Source organism: Oncorhynchus nerka, linkage group LG17 (assembly GCF_034236695.1).
Source record: "Oncorhynchus nerka isolate Pitt River linkage group LG17, Oner_Uvic_2.0, whole genome shotgun sequence".
Lineage (NCBI taxonomy): Eukaryota > Metazoa > Chordata > Actinopteri > Salmoniformes > Salmonidae > Oncorhynchus > Oncorhynchus nerka.
Genome location: NC_088412.1, coordinates 25,451,575 through 25,470,570, shown reverse-complemented (window position 1 = coordinate 25,470,570; position 18,996 = coordinate 25,451,575). Strand labels below are relative to the sequence as shown.

At 42.2% G+C, this 18,996-nt stretch overlaps 1 protein-coding gene across 5 annotated transcripts in view; it reads right to left on the bottom strand.

Moving 5' to 3' along the window:
• LOC115144965 (casein kinase I-like) overlaps window positions 1-18,439 on the bottom strand; it is a 46,812-nt gene extending 28,373 nt beyond the window's left edge. The window contains exons 1-2 of one of the 5 annotated variants that reach the window (XM_065003083.1): window positions 18,253-18,439; window positions 14,753-15,535 (exon numbers count right to left, since the gene is read on the bottom strand). In XM_065003083.1, coding sequence (XP_064859155.1) covers window positions 14,753-14,971 — 219 coding nt within the window. In that variant the 5' untranslated portion in view covers window positions 14,972-15,535; window positions 18,253-18,439. Of the gene's footprint in view, window positions 1-14,752; window positions 15,536-18,248 lie in introns of all 5 variants that reach the window. The other 4 variants (XM_029686136.2, XM_029686137.2, XM_065003085.1 and 1 more) reach the window with 4 other exon arrangements.
• Between the last annotated feature and the right edge of the window lie 557 nt (window positions 18,440-18,996).

The window sequence follows — 18,996 nt, the reverse complement described above, 5'->3', positions numbered from 1 at the left end:
TAATGATGAGAGAGATATAGTCTCTAGAGACGTTTAAACCAGGTGATGTCATCGCATATGTAGGAGGTGGGATAACATGGTTGGTTAAGGCATATTGAGCAGGGCTATAGAGGTTCTACAGTGAAATAAGACAGCAATCACTAACCAGAACAGTAATGGATGAGGCATATTGATATTAGAGAGAGGCATGTGTAGCCAAGTGAACATATGGGTCCACGGCGATTCAGACAGTTAGCAGGCCGATGCTAACACGCTAATAGTTAGTAGGCCGGGGCTAAACAAGCAGTTAGCAGACCGGGTTAGCAAGCAAGCAGTTATCAGGGGCTAGCAGTTAGCAGACCGGGGCAGGCAAGCTTGCAGTTAGTAGACTGGGGCTAGCAAGTTAGCCTTTGGGGGAAGTCGCGATGGGGGTAAGTCTGCTTTTGCCTCTTCGTGCGGTGACGTTGATAGACCAGTCGTGGAGTTAGTAGGGTTCCAAGTAGCTCTAGGTAGCTAGCAGGCCTAGCAGGTTAGCAGAATGGGCCTTCAGCGGGCATCGCGCCTGAGGGACCTGTTGGAATCCTCGGGCAGATTATGTCGGTATTCCAGTTGTAGAGGATCAGCGGGGTTCCGTGCCCCGTACCGGCAGTAGAAGGGGTCCGGATATTGTAGCCCAGGAGTGAGCCGGGAGATGGGTCTAGCATGGGCTAGCCCCAGGAGTAGTCAACCCGGGTTGCGGTTAGCTAGCTGTGATGATCCAGATGAAAAGGTTCAGAGTTTGTGGTAGGAATTCGGGGATATGGAGAGAAAAATAGGTCCGTTATGCTCTGGTTTGAAACGCGTTGTACGAAGTGGCGGGAGCTTTCCGAGCTAAAGGTTAGCTGATGACCGCTAGCAGTGGATAGCTGACTGATAGCTGGTAGCTAGTTAGCTAGCTGACTGATAGCTAGTTAGTTAGCTTCAGTTGAGGTATTCCAGTTCGGAGGTAAATATAATTTTTGGGGGATCCACACCACATTGGGTGAGGCGGGTTGCAGGTGTGTATTTTGAAGTTGAGGGTTAGGAAAAATATTAAAAAGAAAGCAAAGAAAAATATATATACACATGGGACGAGACAGGACAAAGACATCTGACTGCTACGCCATCTTGGAATGTACTAATGGGATGACTACTACTACTACTGCTGCACCCAGTCCCCCTGCTACTACACAGCTCTCTCCCCACATCACAGCACTGGGTTTTATAGTTCATTATAAATACTTTCTAGTATGGATGCACAATATATTGGTGAACATATCGGAATCGGATGATATTAGCTTAAAATGCCAACATCGGTATCGGCCCGATGTCTAGTTTAACGCCGATGTGCAAAACCGATGTCAAAGCAGACATGCATACCTATATAACGTAGGTACATGACGTAATGATGCCACGTAAAATGTTCCGCTACGCGTGCAACACAGCATTCCTAACCTAGCCGACAATGTCTGCTGTGTGGATCGAGTAGTCAAAAGTCGAGCTCTCATTTGAAAAAGTAAGAACATTTCAGCGAGATAACTCAAAGACGAAATACATTAACGAGAAGATAATGGAATTCATTGCTCTTGATAATCAACCGTTCTGTCATGGGTGATGTTGGCTTTCACCAACTGGTCGAGCACCGGTACACGTTGCCCTACCGGAGTTACACAGTAATAACATCACTGCTATTTGCTTTATGACATACTATGGAATGCCGTTTGGGTCTTTGCGTGTCATAAAAGATACGTCCAACAACACTATTTGACGCGTCAAATAACAGTTATATTATAGAATGTTGTGTGTTCTGAATTTGCACGTGCAAGCCAAGCACCACGACTACTATCCGTACCACTGTCAAAGCTGAACAAAAAAAGTCTGCAAACAAGCAAACACTGGCCACGAACGATGGGTTTACAATACCGTGTTGGTAATAAAGCATGATTTGTTCAACCGCAACTTCCGGGGTAGCTAGCTAGCTTTAGCTTGGTACCTAGCTAGCACTAATACAACCAGCCTGAAAACAATGACCAGTAAAAACTGCAGTCATTCTCATTATTCTTAGCAATAATTTAGGAATCCTATGACCAGCACTGTAGGTGCGCGAGACAACTTTACCAGTATCATAGCATACGTATCGATGAATCGTTATGACACATCAAATACGAGTGATAGTGTAATCAATGTGTAATAACTACATTAAAAAATGTATGAACGTGTTAAATTATAAATGTGACGTGCAGTCATATTCAAGTCCTGATTGGTCAACAAGCTTATTTGACACGTCAAATAGTGTTATTTGACACGCAAAGACCCAAACGGCGTTCCATAGCATAAGAAATCCTGGTTAAGAATGAAACGACTGAACAAATGAACAACGAAAAAGCACAGCAAGTAAGTGAAAGAAATAGGTTTCGATTGTTTTACTGGTCATGGGGACATACGTAAATGTCAACAAAATAACTTTTTAGTCGGTGTGTGTGTAACCTTTATTTAACATTTAACTAGGCAATTAAGAACAAATTCCTATTTACAATGACGGCCTACCACGGGCGACGCTGGGCCAATTGTGCGCCGCCCATGGGACTCCCATTCACAGCCAGATGTGATACAGCCTGGGTTCGAACCGGGGACTGTAGTGACGCCTCTTGGACTGAGATGCTGCATCCATGTGTGTGTGTGTGTTAACTATTTAACTGTACTAGAATGCTTAAAAGGCCGCATGACGGTATAGGTTGTTTTTTTTGTCAAGGAAAATATTGGATAAGGTTATTGGCCAAAAATGTCATATTGGTGCGTCACTACTTTCTAGAACAACAGCTTGATGTACAACACATATGTCAGAGTCAAGGCCCGCGGGCCACATCCGGCCCGCAAGAAGGTTTTTTACGGCCCCTGGGATGATCTTGATTTATTATTAGAACCGGCCCGCAGCAAGCCGGCAGCCCGCAGATCTTTTACACGCACCAATACTACATTTCCCACAATGCAAAGGTGACGCACCGAGCAGTAGGCTGCTTCATTTCAATATTTATTGGCACAGCAGTCAGCATCACAGTAAAATTAACTTTCAGATACCCATCAAAAATGGCAAAACGGAAGGTGGATACTGAGAACCGGGGGTTTCAAACAAGGTGGGAGTCGGAGTATATGTTCACGAAGGTAGCTGGAAAACCTGTGTGTCTTCTGTGTGGAGAAAGTGTGGCGGTACTGAAAGAGTATAATCTGAGACGACATTATGAAACGAAACACGCGGACAAAAACAAGAATATGGACATGGAACAAAGGCTACAAAAGGCAGAGGAATTAAAACGAGGCCTCAAATCTCGACAGGCTCTGTTCAAAAAGCCAAATCACAAGGCCAGGCTGCTGTCAAGGCCAGTTTTATTTTGGCAGAAGAGATCGCTAAATCAGCCCGGCCATTTACGGAGGGGGATTTCATCAAAAACTGCATGATTAAAGTTTGTGACGAAGTTTGCCCAGAAAAAGGCAACTCTTTTTAAATGTGAGTCTGAGCAGAAACACCATTGCCGAGAGAGTAGACCAGTTGTCCATCAATCTAAAAGAGCAGCTTGTGAAAAAGGGAAAAGATTTTATTGCATATTCCTTGGCTGTGGATGAGAGCACCGACATTTCTGACATTGCCCAGTTGTCAATTTTCATCCGCGGAGTGGACTCCAACCTAAGCGTGACAGAGGAGTTTTTGGCTTTACGTCCTATGCATGGCACAACTACGGGGCATGATTTGTATGAAGAGGTGTCAAGATGTGTAAATGAGATGGAGCTGCCTTGGGAAAACTCGTGGGTTTGACAACCGACGGAGCACCTGCGATGTGTGGACACAGGAGCGGACTGGTGGCGAAGATACGGAAAAGATGCAAGAGGAAAACGCGACAGGTGAGCTGACAGCTTATCATTGTATCATACACCAGGAAGCGTTGTGCGGTAAAGCCTTGAAAATGGAGCATGTAATGAGCATCATCACGCGCACAGTTAACTTTATCAGAGCCAAAGGTTTGAATCACCGCCAGTTCAAGGCATTTCTGACGGAGTTAGAAACGGAGCATGGTGATTTGCCTTATCACACAGAGGTGCGATGGCTAAGCCAGGGAAAGGTGCTTCAAAGATGTTTCGAGCTTCGTGAGAGATTTGTCTGTTCTTGGACAGCAAAGGGAAAGACACAACACAACTCCGAGACAAATGTTTCTGTGTGAAATGGCTTTTCTGTGTGACATTACGAGTCATCTGAATGCAATAAACTTGCAGCTGCAGGGTTGGGATCGTGTCATCTCTGATATGTACAGTACAGTGAAGGCATTTAAAACCAAACTGACTCTGTGGGAGACGCAGATGCGGAAAGAAAATTTGAGCCACTTTCCCAGCTGCCAGACCATGAAAGAGAAGCTCTCTACCAGTGCGTTCCCGAGCACACAGTTGGCTGATAAAAATAGGTATGCTTGCCGCTGACTTTCGACGCCGATTTGCTGACTTTGAAGCACAAAAAGCAGGTTGGAACTGCTCGGTAACCCATTTGCTGTTGACGTGGAAAGCTCACCACCAAACCTCCAAATGGAGTTGATTGACCTCCAATGCAATGATGCACTGAGGGCAAAATATGCGGCAGTGGGTGCTGCGGAGTTCGCCCGTTTCCTCCCGGCACAATGCCCCAGCTGCGCATCCAGGCTGCTCAAACGTTGTCTATGTTTGGCAGCACATACCTGTGTGAACAACTGTTTTCTTTGATGAACCTGAACAAAACATCACACAGAAGTCGACTTACTGCTGAACACCTCCACTCAATTCTGAGGATTTCTTCAGCTCAGAGCCTTACCCGAACATTGATGAACTTGTGGAAAAGATGGGACACCACCAAGTATCACCCTCAACCTCAAACAAGTGAACATTACTGTGCAATCACATATTTAGAGTTTTTACTCAGTTCAAGTTTAAAGTTAAAATTTAATATTTGTTTTCACTGCATGTTACTTCTCCTTAAACAAAGTGTTGTTTTTGATTAATAGATTTTTGCACTTTATTTTTTTGTATTTCAATCCAATTATATTTTAAAAATATTTCAGTTGAGTGGATGATAGAAAATTGCTATTATTGTTTTTTCTTTGAAGTAAATTTAGCCCACTTTTGCTAAAATAGAAAATATAGTCTACTGATGGTGCCTTGAATACCGGTTTCTTTCATTTAATGTTCATGTTATGGGGATATTTATATAAAGGAAGTTTGTCTTTTGTGTCTGTTGAAAATTAAAGATTACTGACAGAGCCATAAGAAAATATTGCTTTATTTATCTGATCATATTGTAATATATTTGTTAGGTTTTCAGTAGGTTCAATTAGGTTCACTAGACTATATGCGTCATTTAAAAAATTTTCAATGAACATTCGAACAGTCCGGCCCTCGTCTTGTAGCTGATTTTTTTATTTGGCCCTCCGTCCATTTGACTTTGACACCCCTGATGTACAAGATGGGAATTGGTTAATTAAGCCAGTAGCCTGTACACTAACAGCATACTTTTTACATCACAGGGTTACTTGGTTTGGCATGCGGATCAAGCGATTGTACTTTAACACACTTCAACCACCACCACAAGCTGCAAAGGGAGTGGTACAGTAAAATGTGGAATAGGATACTGCAACTCTGGTTTCCATGATATGGTTGACCACAATTCTGTCTCTTCACATGCCACAGCATGTCCTCTGTGTCAAACAACTATCTGTTTTAACATAGCTACATATCATATCCACTAAGTAGTAATAAGCGCTACAAGGTCATTCCAATATCAGTCATTCAGCAGTGGGGACTTGTATAGAGTCCCATGGAAGTGTATTTCACTTACAGATGTAGGATCTTAAATTTTAGCCAGTTTGCTTCAGCAGGAAAATAATCCTGCAACAGGAAATGTGAATTATGTGGATAATAAATTGACATTTTTGTAGGGTTTGACACATTTTCATAAGGTAAAATCAAGTCAAATGTAATTACAAAACTTCAGAAGCCTTTTTAAACCTCAAATGTCCTGCATTGAAGGAATGTTCTCCTGCAACAGGGTGATGAAATTAAGATCCCACATCTGTAACACTCTCCTTCAACAGCACTGAGTTATTGCTAGGGGGATGTGGATCTTTCCCTTTGAAGACGATTCAATACATGGGCTCTGATACGATACAGGAACAATACGCTTTAGTTTGAAACGATTCAGTGTGATTCGGTTGGATTAGATGAGTCTGTGCGACTCGGTTCGATGCACTAACATTTGTTGCATAAAAATTAATCTTCCGTTCTAAATTTTAAAAATATGCTGCTGATGGAGCTCCTGAGCTGGGCTCTCGGTGCGGACTTGCGTGTGCGAGACATGTAAATTATGTATACGTCTATGGTGTAGAACAGTGGGCTCCAAAAGTATTGGAACAGTGACATTTTGTTGTTGTTTTGGCTCTGTACTCCAGCACTTTGAAGTTGAAATGATAGAGGGTATTTCTATCCATTTCGGGTGAACTGTTCCGAAATTACAATACTTTTTGTACATAGTCCCGCACATTTCTGGGGACCAAAAGTATTAGGACAAATTCACATGTATTTTTGGTCCCATATTCATAGCACGCAATGACAACATCAAGCTTGTGACTCTACACATTTGTTGGATACACTATTTACCATTCATTTCTATTGGGCACAAAATAATCTGAAACAACCAAAAACAAACAGCAAATGCATCCAACAAATGTGTAGAGTCACCAGCTTGATGTAATCGTTGCATGCTACAGTAGGAAAATGGGACCAAATACTACACCACTTTTTACTACTTTAAAACAAGTGAATTTGTCCCAATACTTTTGGTCCCCTAAAATGGGGCGACTATGTACAAATGCTGTAATTTCTAAAAACTGTTCACCTGAAACGCATTAAAATACCCTCAAATTAAAGCCGACAGTCTGCACTTTAACCTCATAGTCAGTGTATCATTTAAAATCCAAAGTGCTGGGGGTACAGAGCCAAAGCTAAAAATGTCACTACCCCTATACTTTTGGAGCTCTCTGTATGTCGGCACCTGAGCTGAGCCATAAGGGAAAATAATCTGTTTGTCATTTTTGCAGATTAAAACTGTTAGAGCTAATAATATATCAATATTTATCTTTAAAATTAGCTCTGACCGAGTGCATTGATTAGTGCATTGTTGGGAGGGCTTGCAAAAAAGGAATTTCACTGTACTTGTACACGTGACAAAACTTGAACATATAGCTAAACTTTGGATTTCATCCAATCTCATAATTTAATTGTTTAGACTGTCTGGAAGGTGACTGTTGGGAGTGAGCATCTCTTCTTCTCCCGCTGTCCTCGTTATGAAATTATCTACTTTATCCTGTAAAGTTAAGGAAAACTACCAAAACTGTCACTGATGGTGAACCAGAACAATCCAAATCAAATTGAATGTAAGCCATGATCAGCATGTTTAGCCCGATGAGAGTTGTGCCTCCGGCGGTAGTTTAGGCTACTTCTATTCCGGTAAAACAATTTAACAGTGCATTTGATCAAAATCACCGTACAAATTATATTGGTGGTCACTCAACTAATAAAGCCTTATATTGAGGTGACAGGCAGATGTGCAAGATCAGGAATAGGCCTTCCTCTCGTTGGTGAGTGTGCAGTTTGACTAGGCTAAATGACTTGTAGATCAATGACTGTCAACACAATTACATGCTTAGTTCGACACTGAAGGAGAGGAATCAGTTATCACAAAATATTAGGTATTTTCGGAAGGTAGAAAGTCATTTGAGCAACAAATATTAGTGAACCGGCGATCCGTAAAATTTAAATCTATTTCCTGACCGATGCATGCTACATTTAGATTGGTTTGGGGTCCCATGGACCGATGAACTCATATCTTAAACATTTCAACCGGGGACCAATTCGTATCAGTTAATGATTACATCCCAAGTTATTGCTAGTGAAAGCAGAAGCTGTCCATTCAGTCAACAGCAGGTCCAGCCCACTAGTAGTAGAACACAATGCCAGTGATATAAAGTACTTGAGTAAAAATACTTTAAAGTACTACTTAAGTAGTTTTTTGGGGGGTATCTGTACTTTACTATTTATATTTTTGACAACTTTTGCTGTTACTCTACTACATTCCTAAAGAAAATATATTTTTTACTCCATACATTTTCCCTGACACCCAAAAGTACTCATTGCATTTTGACAGGAAAGTGGTCCAAGTAACACGAACACTTATCTAGAGAACATCCCTGGTCATCCCTACTGCCTCTGATCTGGCAGACTCACCAAACACAAAAGCTTTGTTTGTAAATTATGTCAGAGTGTTGGAGTGTGCCCCTGGCTACCCGTAAAAAAACTACAATAATTATGCTGTCTGGTTTGCTAAATAAGGAATTTGAAAAGGTTTATACTTGAGATACTTAAGTACATTTTAGCAATTCCATTTACTTTTGATAAGTATATTTTAAATCAAAATACTTTGTCTTTTTTTTCAAGTAGTATTTTACTGGGTGACTTTCACTTGAGTCATTTTCTATTAAGATATACTTACTTTTACTCAAGTATGACAATTGAGTACTTTTCCCCCACTGCACAAATGCTGTGTAGTAGAACACAGCGCTGTGTAGTAGAACACAACGCTGTAAGCCTCATAGGTGGTACGTTTAACAACCCCCATCCACCGTACCTCCAGCTGTCAATAAATGACTGTACATGACGGAGAGAAATGAAAGACCAACTACCGCTCCTTATGGAAGGATAGAAGCCGATTTCAATTTACTGTCCTCGCCCGAAGCACGAGTATGTGTGCGTGACCTTGACTGCCAGGTCCCTAGTCCACGGGAGAGCAGAGGAAAAATGGTATGGCTATATTTCAAGTAAATGGCTTGAATGGGAATTATGAGCTGCCATTACCGTAAAGCTGTTAGAATTTGTTTCTTTAACGCTCGGGACCCCCCCCCCCCCAGTGTGTAAGCCTGCAGTGTACTTACAGGAGCGGGCTCCTGCTTCCATCACTGAGGGGTTTGTCAGTGTGAGAGAGGGCACAGCTGAACCAAAGACTAGACCACTGTGTGTGGACAAGGCTGGCTAACAAAGACGACCTTTCAGCGCTCAGCAATTTTTCGCTCTGCTTTTTTTTTTCCTTCTGTCCATGAACGTGCAGTGCAGTTCCAGATACTCTGACAGAGGGCTGTGACTAATACGTATCTTTCTGTTCTCACAAGTCTGGGAAGGGTGACACTGGCCTTCACCTTTGTCCCAGGTGCAGGCGTCGCCCAATAGCACGCACCCTGCTCGTGCAACTTGGTACGAGGCAGAGAAAATACACAAGACACTTGTCAGTCCATAATGAACAGAGGCAAATTAATCCTGACAACACAGGAACCATATTAGACTGGGCTGTAACGTTCACTGGGTATCCAGGGCCTGCCTGAGTGAGTGACCAGGGAGGTGAAGGCACAAACCTGTGGGCAGCTGCACTAGACTGGAGGTCAGCCAGCAGAGTTAAAGCAGCACTCGCCACTCATGCCCAAACTGAGGTCAGGGCCTCAGAGGAGAAGACACAAGTCAAACCAGCAGCACATAAAAGTCTACATTTCACAGGAGAAAACAACATATTCCTGGCAGTGTTAACCCAATCAGTCCCAAGACCCCGGCAAAAAAATCAGCTTTTCATTTATCTGCATGTCCAGCCCTTATATTTAACCTCACAATTAAGTGTTTTACAATTTTCTTTTCAGGACAACCAGGGCTACTAGTAGAAACAATATGAAATAATAAAACAAATAATAAAGGTCCACCAAAGCAAAAACCTGATAATTAATTTAGATGAATGCTGTAAGTACATAAATTGCTTGCTTAGTGGGAAATTAATATCCCACTAGTCAGTGACAACTGTGTGGAGTTTGACAGCAACTATGTGAGCTTATTACAGTATTATAGACACTGTCCTGGGATTCCCTATGCTCTTCTATGTAAAATCCCTTACCTTCTAACCACTGGTGTAGCTTGTGAGCGTCATAAAGCAAAACATAATACACATGCTCGTGGGAGTCTCAGCTTTTCAAAGATACACTATGTGGACACCTGCTTGTCGAGTAGGTACCCCTTTGCTGCTATAACAGCCTCCACTCTTCCACGAAGGCTTTCCACTAGATGTTGGAACATCGCTGCGGGGATTTGCATCCACTCAGGCACAACAGCATTAATGAGGTCGGGCACTGATGTTGGGCGATTAGACCTGGCTCGCAGTTGGCGTTCCAATTCATCCCAAAGGTGTTTGATGGTGTTGAGGTCAGGGCCCTGTGCAGGCCAGTCAAGTTCTTCCACACTGATCTCAACAAACCATTTCTGTATGGACCTCACTTTGTACAAAAGGGGCATTGTCATGCTGAAACAGGAAAGGGCCTTCCCCAAACTGTTGCCACAAAGTTGGAAGCACGTCATTGTATGCTGTAGCGTTAGTTTCCCTTCACTGGACAATGAAAAACGGCCCCAGACCATTATTATTCCTCATCCAAACTTTAGTTGGCACTAAAAATTGAGGCAGGTAGCGTTCTCCTGGCATCCGCCAAACCCAGATTTGTCCGTCGGACTACCAGATGGTAAAGCGTAATTCATCACGCTACTGCTCCAGAGTCCAATGGGGGTGAGTTTTACACCACTCCAGCCGACACTTGGCATGGCGCATGGTGATCTTAGGCTTGTGTGCGGCTGCTCAGCCATGGAAACCCATTTCATGAAGCTCCTGACGAACAGTTCTTATGCTGACGTTGCTTCCAGAGGCAGTTTGGAACTCGGTAGTGAGTGTCGCAACCAATGAAACGATTATTACGCGCCTCAGCACTCGGCGGTTGCGTTCTGTAAGCTTGTGGCCGAGCCATTGTTGCTCCTAGACCTTTCCATTTCACAATAACAGAACTTACAGTTGACCGGGGAAGCTCTAGCAGAGCAGAAATTTGACAAACTGACTTGTTGGAAAGGTGGCATTCTATGATGGTACCATGTTGAAAGTCACTGAATCCACTAATTTGAAGGGGTGTCCACATACTTTAGTGTAGCTTTGATTGTTTGCCGCTCCTGGCCCCGGGCCCCTTCGGGATCCGCCCTTGTCTCACAAACATAGCTCTAGCTCAGTCCCTGTTAATCACATTGGTACCAACCGACAAGGTAGAAATAGATTAATCCAAAATGGTACATCCCAGAAGTCAGTAGCTCACGTAATGTTTAAAAGGGGTTAGAAGTCCTAAATCACAACAGTGCAGCGTTGGGACGGGCATGGAATTTTGGATGACTAAGTGGTCAGCCAAATGACCGTGGTCTGCTTAATAACCAACCGTTCGAAGATTAAAGCAGAAAATATTTTACATTATTTTTTACTCTGCTCCTGAACGCATGTGCTGCCATAGAAATAGAATGAAAAGAACGGCGTCCCCATTCAAGTCAATGATGGTATAATGGGTGGACTGGCGACCATTGCAAGTGTACTCAAAATAACAAAGCTATGTTGAAGATGACAAAGTTTAAAACAAGGGATTCTAATATCCCATAACTCTTCACAACAATGGGACTATGTTGGTCAACGTTGTCTAAACCTGTATATTTTTTGACCTAGAAGCAAAGCAGGGAGTAAAAGCAGGAAGTGTACCCATCAATATCTGCTTTGAAATGTTGATTCAACTGACATTACAAAAAAATACATTCTAACGTCATTTGAATGAATTTCTACATTACCATGGAAATGATTGCATCACAATACCGGGCAGCCATTGCGAGTGTACCCACGGGTTTACCAGTCAAATAGCCAGGGTTGTCTCACTTCAGATGGCGTCACTCCTATGCAACACTCATCCCTCAACCGATCGGTCTTGTAGAACATCTCTAAAAATGTAGATTTTGCTCATCCGCCGAACACTAGTTCCTAATTCTAAAAATCACTCCTCTCTCGGTAGCTATGACGCATTGGCTAACCATGCAAAAAGCAAACCGTGCTTGATCAGCTGAGCAAACTTTTGAATGAAAAAGTTTGAATGGCCATATGCTAGCTAGCTACCAGCTTGTTAAGTTGTACGGCACCAAAGTTAGGGGACTGTACTCAGAAATCGGCATGTATCTGACTGACTGCTGGCACTGTGCCTCACTACTTTGTAACATTTGGCCAACCCGATGTTGCAAAGAGCAGTGCTGTAATGCTAGAAATCTGCACACTAATAAAGGCAGAAAATATATCATGAAAACAAGGGCTGGAAATTCAGGGACCTCAAGATAAGAAATGAACACAACACTTTGGTGGCAATACGATATGCATTGTGATCCGATCATGTGATTTTATTGCGATTCTTTATTCCAAACATATTGCTCACCATATGTCTGCTGCAGAGGGACAGGAGATAACTTGTTTTCTCATGGCTTTGATCAGTCATGGAAATAAAAGTGCTGAAAGCAAATTGGCTCCCAATTTAAAAAGGAGATGGAGAAAAAGCTATGGTGGAAAAATACTGGAGTTTTGGGGGCAGGTACAGCCAAGTAGCGCAAAAACATTGCTATAGCCAAAACGATGAATCGCAAAAATAATATCCCGATATGTAACTATCGACCCCCGCCCCAATCAATAATGAAAAATAATTTGTGCATTAGCTAGAACTTTACTACACTAGCTAGTTAGAGGGAGTATTCAGCATTGAATGTGTGTACTGTCGATGTTAGCATCCCTCCCTGCCTTGCGTTTCATATGGATTGATTGGCTCAGCCAGATGGCAGACACTATCTAGCTACTTTTCATGCACATTTCAAATTTCATAAATACTGATTCTCATTCTACCACCACAAAACAACTTAGCTAGATGTAGAATTAGGTAGTGAAGAATTGCTCATGAAAAACACGCATCAATATTACAGTTCTATTGTTTATGGTAAGATTTAACTCGCATGTTTTGAGGATGAAAGGAGGTTCAGTGGCCGATCTTGGTAACATTTTCAAATGTTAGGACAGCATATTGTACCCAAACGCATTTTTAGCTATCCCATGAGTGTTATCAGACAGATCAGTAAAGACAGCCGCGTGCTATCTGATGTGAGAAAATGGGTTTAAAGGTCCCAAGCCCATTGTATTCATTGTTTGCTACAAGACCTTGCATGTTTTAGCAAGGGTCAATAAAGTTATCCTGTTGTTTAGAGTCCATGTTAATTGCAGAAAAGGATTCAACGGCGCAAATGCCCGGCCGTCCCGTCTTCTTCTAGCTATTCGTTCCACAGAAGAAGAAAAAGATGGACGGTTATGACGGTTATTAAATGTTCATGACGGTCTTCATCCAGAACTGTCACTAACACCGTTATATGGTAATTGTGTCAGTCCTAGTTAATTAAGATGCCCAGTAATGCCTTTAAGTGTTGCCTGGCTGAACAGGTCCAGGTTGCTAGCTAGCTGATGAGATCAAATCAACATGGCACCATGCCATTGCCCTAATTATGAGAGTTGATGGAGTAGTTAACTAGTAACTACTACAATTGAAACAAATTCTTTGGTTCATTTAAAATATACTCCAGGAGCAACAGGGCCAAAAGATCCAGTGATGTCACGGAAATAATGCCATTATGCAGAATACCCCAAAAATACCCAAACTGATGGGATGCCTCACAGAGGAGAAGCAGCATAACAGAGGACTTCAGGAGTAGAGATTCAAATTCAGCGCTAACCTCTGACGGGTTTGCTAACCTCATTGAAAGCAATGTGCCTAGTCAGAGATCATGACCTCCCCGGGAGATCCAATGTAAAGATAATCATACATCGTCCAGTGTGGCTGTGTAGGTAGTGACGTCAAGCCCACACTCGAGTGCAGCGTTCAGACGCCATCTAGGACAACCTTCTCTCGTAAGGTGCAGAGTTACACCAAGGCCTTTTTGCAGGAGATTTCTAATTGGCAACTTCAAACGACCCCAATAAAACACACAGATACCAGTGTTTATGGTGACATTCAAGCATACACTGATCCTCTGTGTAGGACTGACACATGACTGGAGGAGGAAAACAGAAACTTAAGTATGTTGCAGAGGAAGCTCAGTTTCTGTCTGGGCCTCCCTTCACCAATCTGAAAATAAACAAGCCTTGCCGTTTCATGTGGTTTCCCAGACCAACCCTCTGCGTGCTTCAGAACTAAAATCTTGACTTGCAACCTCTTCAGTTTCTATTTCACTTTTGAGCTAAAAAGGCAAGAGCTCTGCTGTGTGTGGCTCAGTTTGTATTATATTAAAGAGAAGGAAGAATAATCAACTTCCCAGGTCATGACGTGTTCAGTATATCATGACCTGGGCAGTTGATTCTTCTTCCTTCTCTTTAATATAATACAAACGGAGCATGGTTGACTTATTAACAGTGCATGGGTCCAAGCTACAGATATGTAAATATTTGCCTGTTGGGGGAAGAAACATTGTCAGCACTCAAATGTTTCCTGCCTCTTAAAGGTCACCAAGTCATCAGGGATGGGGTGTTCTGCTGCTATTAGGAAGCTGGATTTAATTACCTTGGCCAAACTACAGTAATACTAAAACATTTGTCACAAAGCCGAAAACCAATGGCAAACTGCACTAGTTGTTGTAGTGAAGAGAAATGTTAGATGGGAGAGGGTGGCAAAATATAGACCTACGGTATAATTTACAAGAAAATAGTGGTGAGGATGATTAATGTAGGAGTGCATCCAAACAGAAACACATCACAGCCATGCTGTTTAGTCAAGCATGTTGGCCTTACCAATTTGATGGCCACATATTCGTTGGTGTAGAGGTTTTTCCCCAGCCGCAGCTCTCCAAAATTGCCACAGCCGATTTTTTTCCCGACGCGGAAGTTTGGGCCAACCATAAGAACCCCAGAGTTGGTCCCTGTACCCCGGACAGTCCTGCTGCCAGCTGCCTTAGACATATTTTTCCCTTCCTCCGTCTCTCCCTTACCCACCTTCTTGTCAAAATCCATAAGCTTGTGATACCCTGGCCTCTCCACGATTACTCCCCGGCCATGCAAATCACAGAGGCGCCAAAACAACAAGGACTCTTAGGGGGGAGGGAGGCGATACAAAGACAGAGGAAAGGTGTTGTATAGAAATGTGCAGTGTATTAAAAGCCACGTCCACTGGGTTAAACTGCAGCCAAAATACACAGTTTTTATATCTGGCAATGTTGTACTGCATGCGCTCTTCTCTTCCTTCTTCTCCTCGTTTATGGAGGTCGACTCCTTTCTTCTCCAACTCCAATATCAGAGTAGCATGTCCCTGCCTGAAAGGGGCAGGTTGTGCTAGCAAGCACCCACGCACACACAAACACACACTCATACACAACAAGCACTCTGAATCCCAGCTACTGGATCCACAACGCAGCTTGGCAACTTCCCCCAAAGCCCCTCATTGCTTCCTTCTGGTCAGTCTTTGGTAATACAGCAGACATTCTTCATGTTCCAGTGCCACGGCAGAAGGGGCAATGGTGGAGGCAGTGTCAACAATGATGAGGTACTGCAGTAGTCCTGTTTGGTTTAGTTGGATATCTGAAAGACATGCAAACACATACTAAATTAGCCATTAGGTGTAACCGAATCCATTACGGAACATCTTGCCAAATACTTTTGAAAACACATTTGCAGTGATCAGTTATCTATTACATGTATTTTTTTATGATAAGCCTGAAAGACTGGAGAAATCTGCATGACATCTCCAAACAAGTCTGAGATAAGATCTTATAAAGGTTCGTAGGCTACTCATCTTTCATACATTTCCAGCCTGAAGTAGAAATGGGAGTAGCACATGCAGTGAATTCAATAAAACAATCAATACGGGTGGAAACATCACATACTAGATGGAGTTTTAAGATGAGAACACCACATCTTTCCATGTTGTACTATCTGTGAATGCCCAAAAGACCTGCATCTAAACACACTATAGGGCCATGGCTTTGGACAAAATGTGGTCCTTGCCTATTAGCTGTAAAGGCTAAACCGTGACTGATTCATAGGGCTTTTTGAATGGACAAATTCAACTGTAGTGTGCTACCTAAGCTTTGTACAAGTTCATCATCATATCAGTATTCACTGGTAGCATTTGAATAGTTCATAGCATACATGAAGGTTTCTGTATAACCCTGAGGCCCAGCTTTCCTCCCTCTCCTCCCCTTGGGACCTGTGATGTTGTGGATACTCGTGTAGAGCAGGTAATGCCAGCAATATTGTCAGGCAGCTATGGTTTCCTCAGGCAACGCACTTAAACTTATCAATGACTGCCAAAATGCCTCTCCTAATCCATGTAGCTTGGGAAACTGATTCACATCATAGAGTAAAGGAGATGCATTGAAATAGAGGGAGCAAAGGGGGATACCTAGTCAGTTGTACAACTGAATGCCTTCAACTGAAACCACATGGCTTACCTATAATATCCATGTTAATCATCATTCAAATTATGAAAAAGTATTAGATGTAAAGAAAAAGAAAGTAAAAACAACTTTCCCAATGCCCAGAAAGCTTCTTACAGTAGTTGTAGAATAAACTAGGCTAACTTACACGAGTAGAATAGGCTAAATTTCTGAATGTGTGTGTTTCTTCACCTGTGCAAAGAGTGAAACAATAAGCAAGTGTTCAATCATTGTCTACTTACAGTAACAACACTGGTCAATCAATGAAATGAAAGCCCCTTTAGTTGTATCCACCACCACAAATTATGAAATAGAGTACTGAATAGAATCAATTCTTCTTCCATCTCAGATTTTTTTTAAAGAGGGAGTTTTGTTTGGAGTGGGGTAGCAAGTGTGGCTAGTTTGAATTGGGAAACCAAATTTCAATCTGAAAGTAAAAATAACTATTTGAGTCAGTATTGATGAGTCTCTATCCAATCTACTTGGAGAAATTGAAAAGCTACAGAAACAGAACATTACACTACAACGACTAACGTTAGTCACTAAATACCACTCTGTTATGACCAAACAGTTACCAAATATTATATTGTCAGTTTTCACCTAACAAGTTGCCAACAACATGTGGTGTTATGAGTCTTTGTTTACAATATAGTTATCCTTCAAGCAATATAGCTAAAGATACTAGCTAGCTATAAATAAATAGTATCGCTGCAAATGACAACATAGTGATTGAACCATTGCATTGAACCCTTTTGGTAGGCATTTGACAAAAAAAATAGACAATGAATGCTGGGCATGTTTGCTAGACGAATTTTTACGCAATGTTGCTTGTTAACTAGCTAGCTACTGGCATAACCTGCTATTCTCAATTTATATCCAGAGAGTTGAGTCGTTAGCTAGATAACAGTGACAGACCAACTAGGCGATAGCGTCTAATGAGTTAGCTAGCTAACAAGTAAGCATAAAGTGACAAACTAAAGCTAGCTTCTGTGACGAAGGCAACTGGCTAAAGAAGGCCTCACATCAAGCTACTGCTGTAGCGAGCTAATTTAGCTCAATCTCGTCCTCTCCGTGCTAGCGGTTCTATGGGCGGCACCTGCTGTCAAGTTGTATGGGAAAGGCATCAGCTAGCTACCTATAAAAACCTCTACCTGTACGAAGAGGACAATACTTATAATCAAGCTGTGGTAAATACTTCGTGACAGTGAAAACGTGAGTCGCTTCAACCGTGGAAAATGTATCAAATCGTTTCAGACTTGCAAACTAGCTACTAGTATCGCAGCTGAGCTGCTGCTAGCACTGCAGGTCATTTGGGAAGTGGCCAACAGTCTCTGAGATAGTGACTTATCAACAGTTTGTCATCTTTCTACGCTAGGTTACCACTTTGTAAACTATGAAAAGTGTTAGTTAGTATACTAATCGGGTAATAATTGAAAATAACATCGTTTAACGTTACTGATTGCTCCCGAAACACACCGATCAGTCCCGTACAGCTAAGCAAGCTAATGGCGCCGAGTAGAACAAGCTAAAACTGGGCAGAACATCTAATATTAATTACATAACCTTCATTTCATTTCAATCAAGACACACCCTTCTAATATAGTTAGATAGCTAGCAGACATAGCTAGATAACACTATACGAGGCTTGTAGCCGTATGTAAAAGTGCATTTCACACAAAACTGCGTTTGTATTCAGTTCCCAAATATATCAGCGGGCAACTCCTTAATCTTCACAACCGAAATCCATTTGCAGCTAGCTGGCTAACGTTAGCTAGTTAATATACGGGTAAATGCCTTCGGGGGAAAAAAAACACCCATATTTAAACGTGTATAGTATCAACAAATAACATATTTACCTGCCTTTATGTTCAAAGTGGATGCATCAACATGTTCACGTATTTATGAGATGTAATATCTTCGCCCCTCGCTAGCTAGGGCTTGATGTTGTTGTCTCGATTTAAGCCTCCCCAGCCGATAACTAAGTAAGCGTTCGATAATTCAGCGTCACCTTCTTCCTCTCCCATCCGCGCTGGTTAACTAGCGCACCTCGCTTGGAGAATATGACTAAATCCGTACTACAGATCAAGCTACCATGAAATATTCGTGCGTAGATGCTGAGTCAGTTTCCAGCCGTACAATTTACGGAGATGCAAATGTTGATCTTTTGTGAAATACTGGTCTGTAATTTGGTAACGCATACCAGCATTTATTTGTCTAACTTTGGTGTCTTGAGGGTGCTTTCTATATAACCCACTACCACTAGACATAAAAGTAGGTGAGAGTGGGGCAAATTGAGTAGCCCTTGTTTCTAGGAAACCATTAGCTCTTGAAAACCACAGTTTAGTGCCTCCAGTTGACGACCTACACCTTCTCCCCAGTCAGCTAAAATCAGATTTATGGGCAATCTAATGTCTGGATTGGTTAACATCATTTACAGAGATGCGGCCTCTTTAGAAGTCCGAACATTCAAACTTCTTGTGCTTCAGGGAGCTATCATATGCTTCCATTAAACTGGACTGCACCGCACCACTCATAGTGATTCAGGGCTAATTTCTATAGCCATCCAGCTATTTACAAGCGACTGGCTAAACGAAAATACCTTAC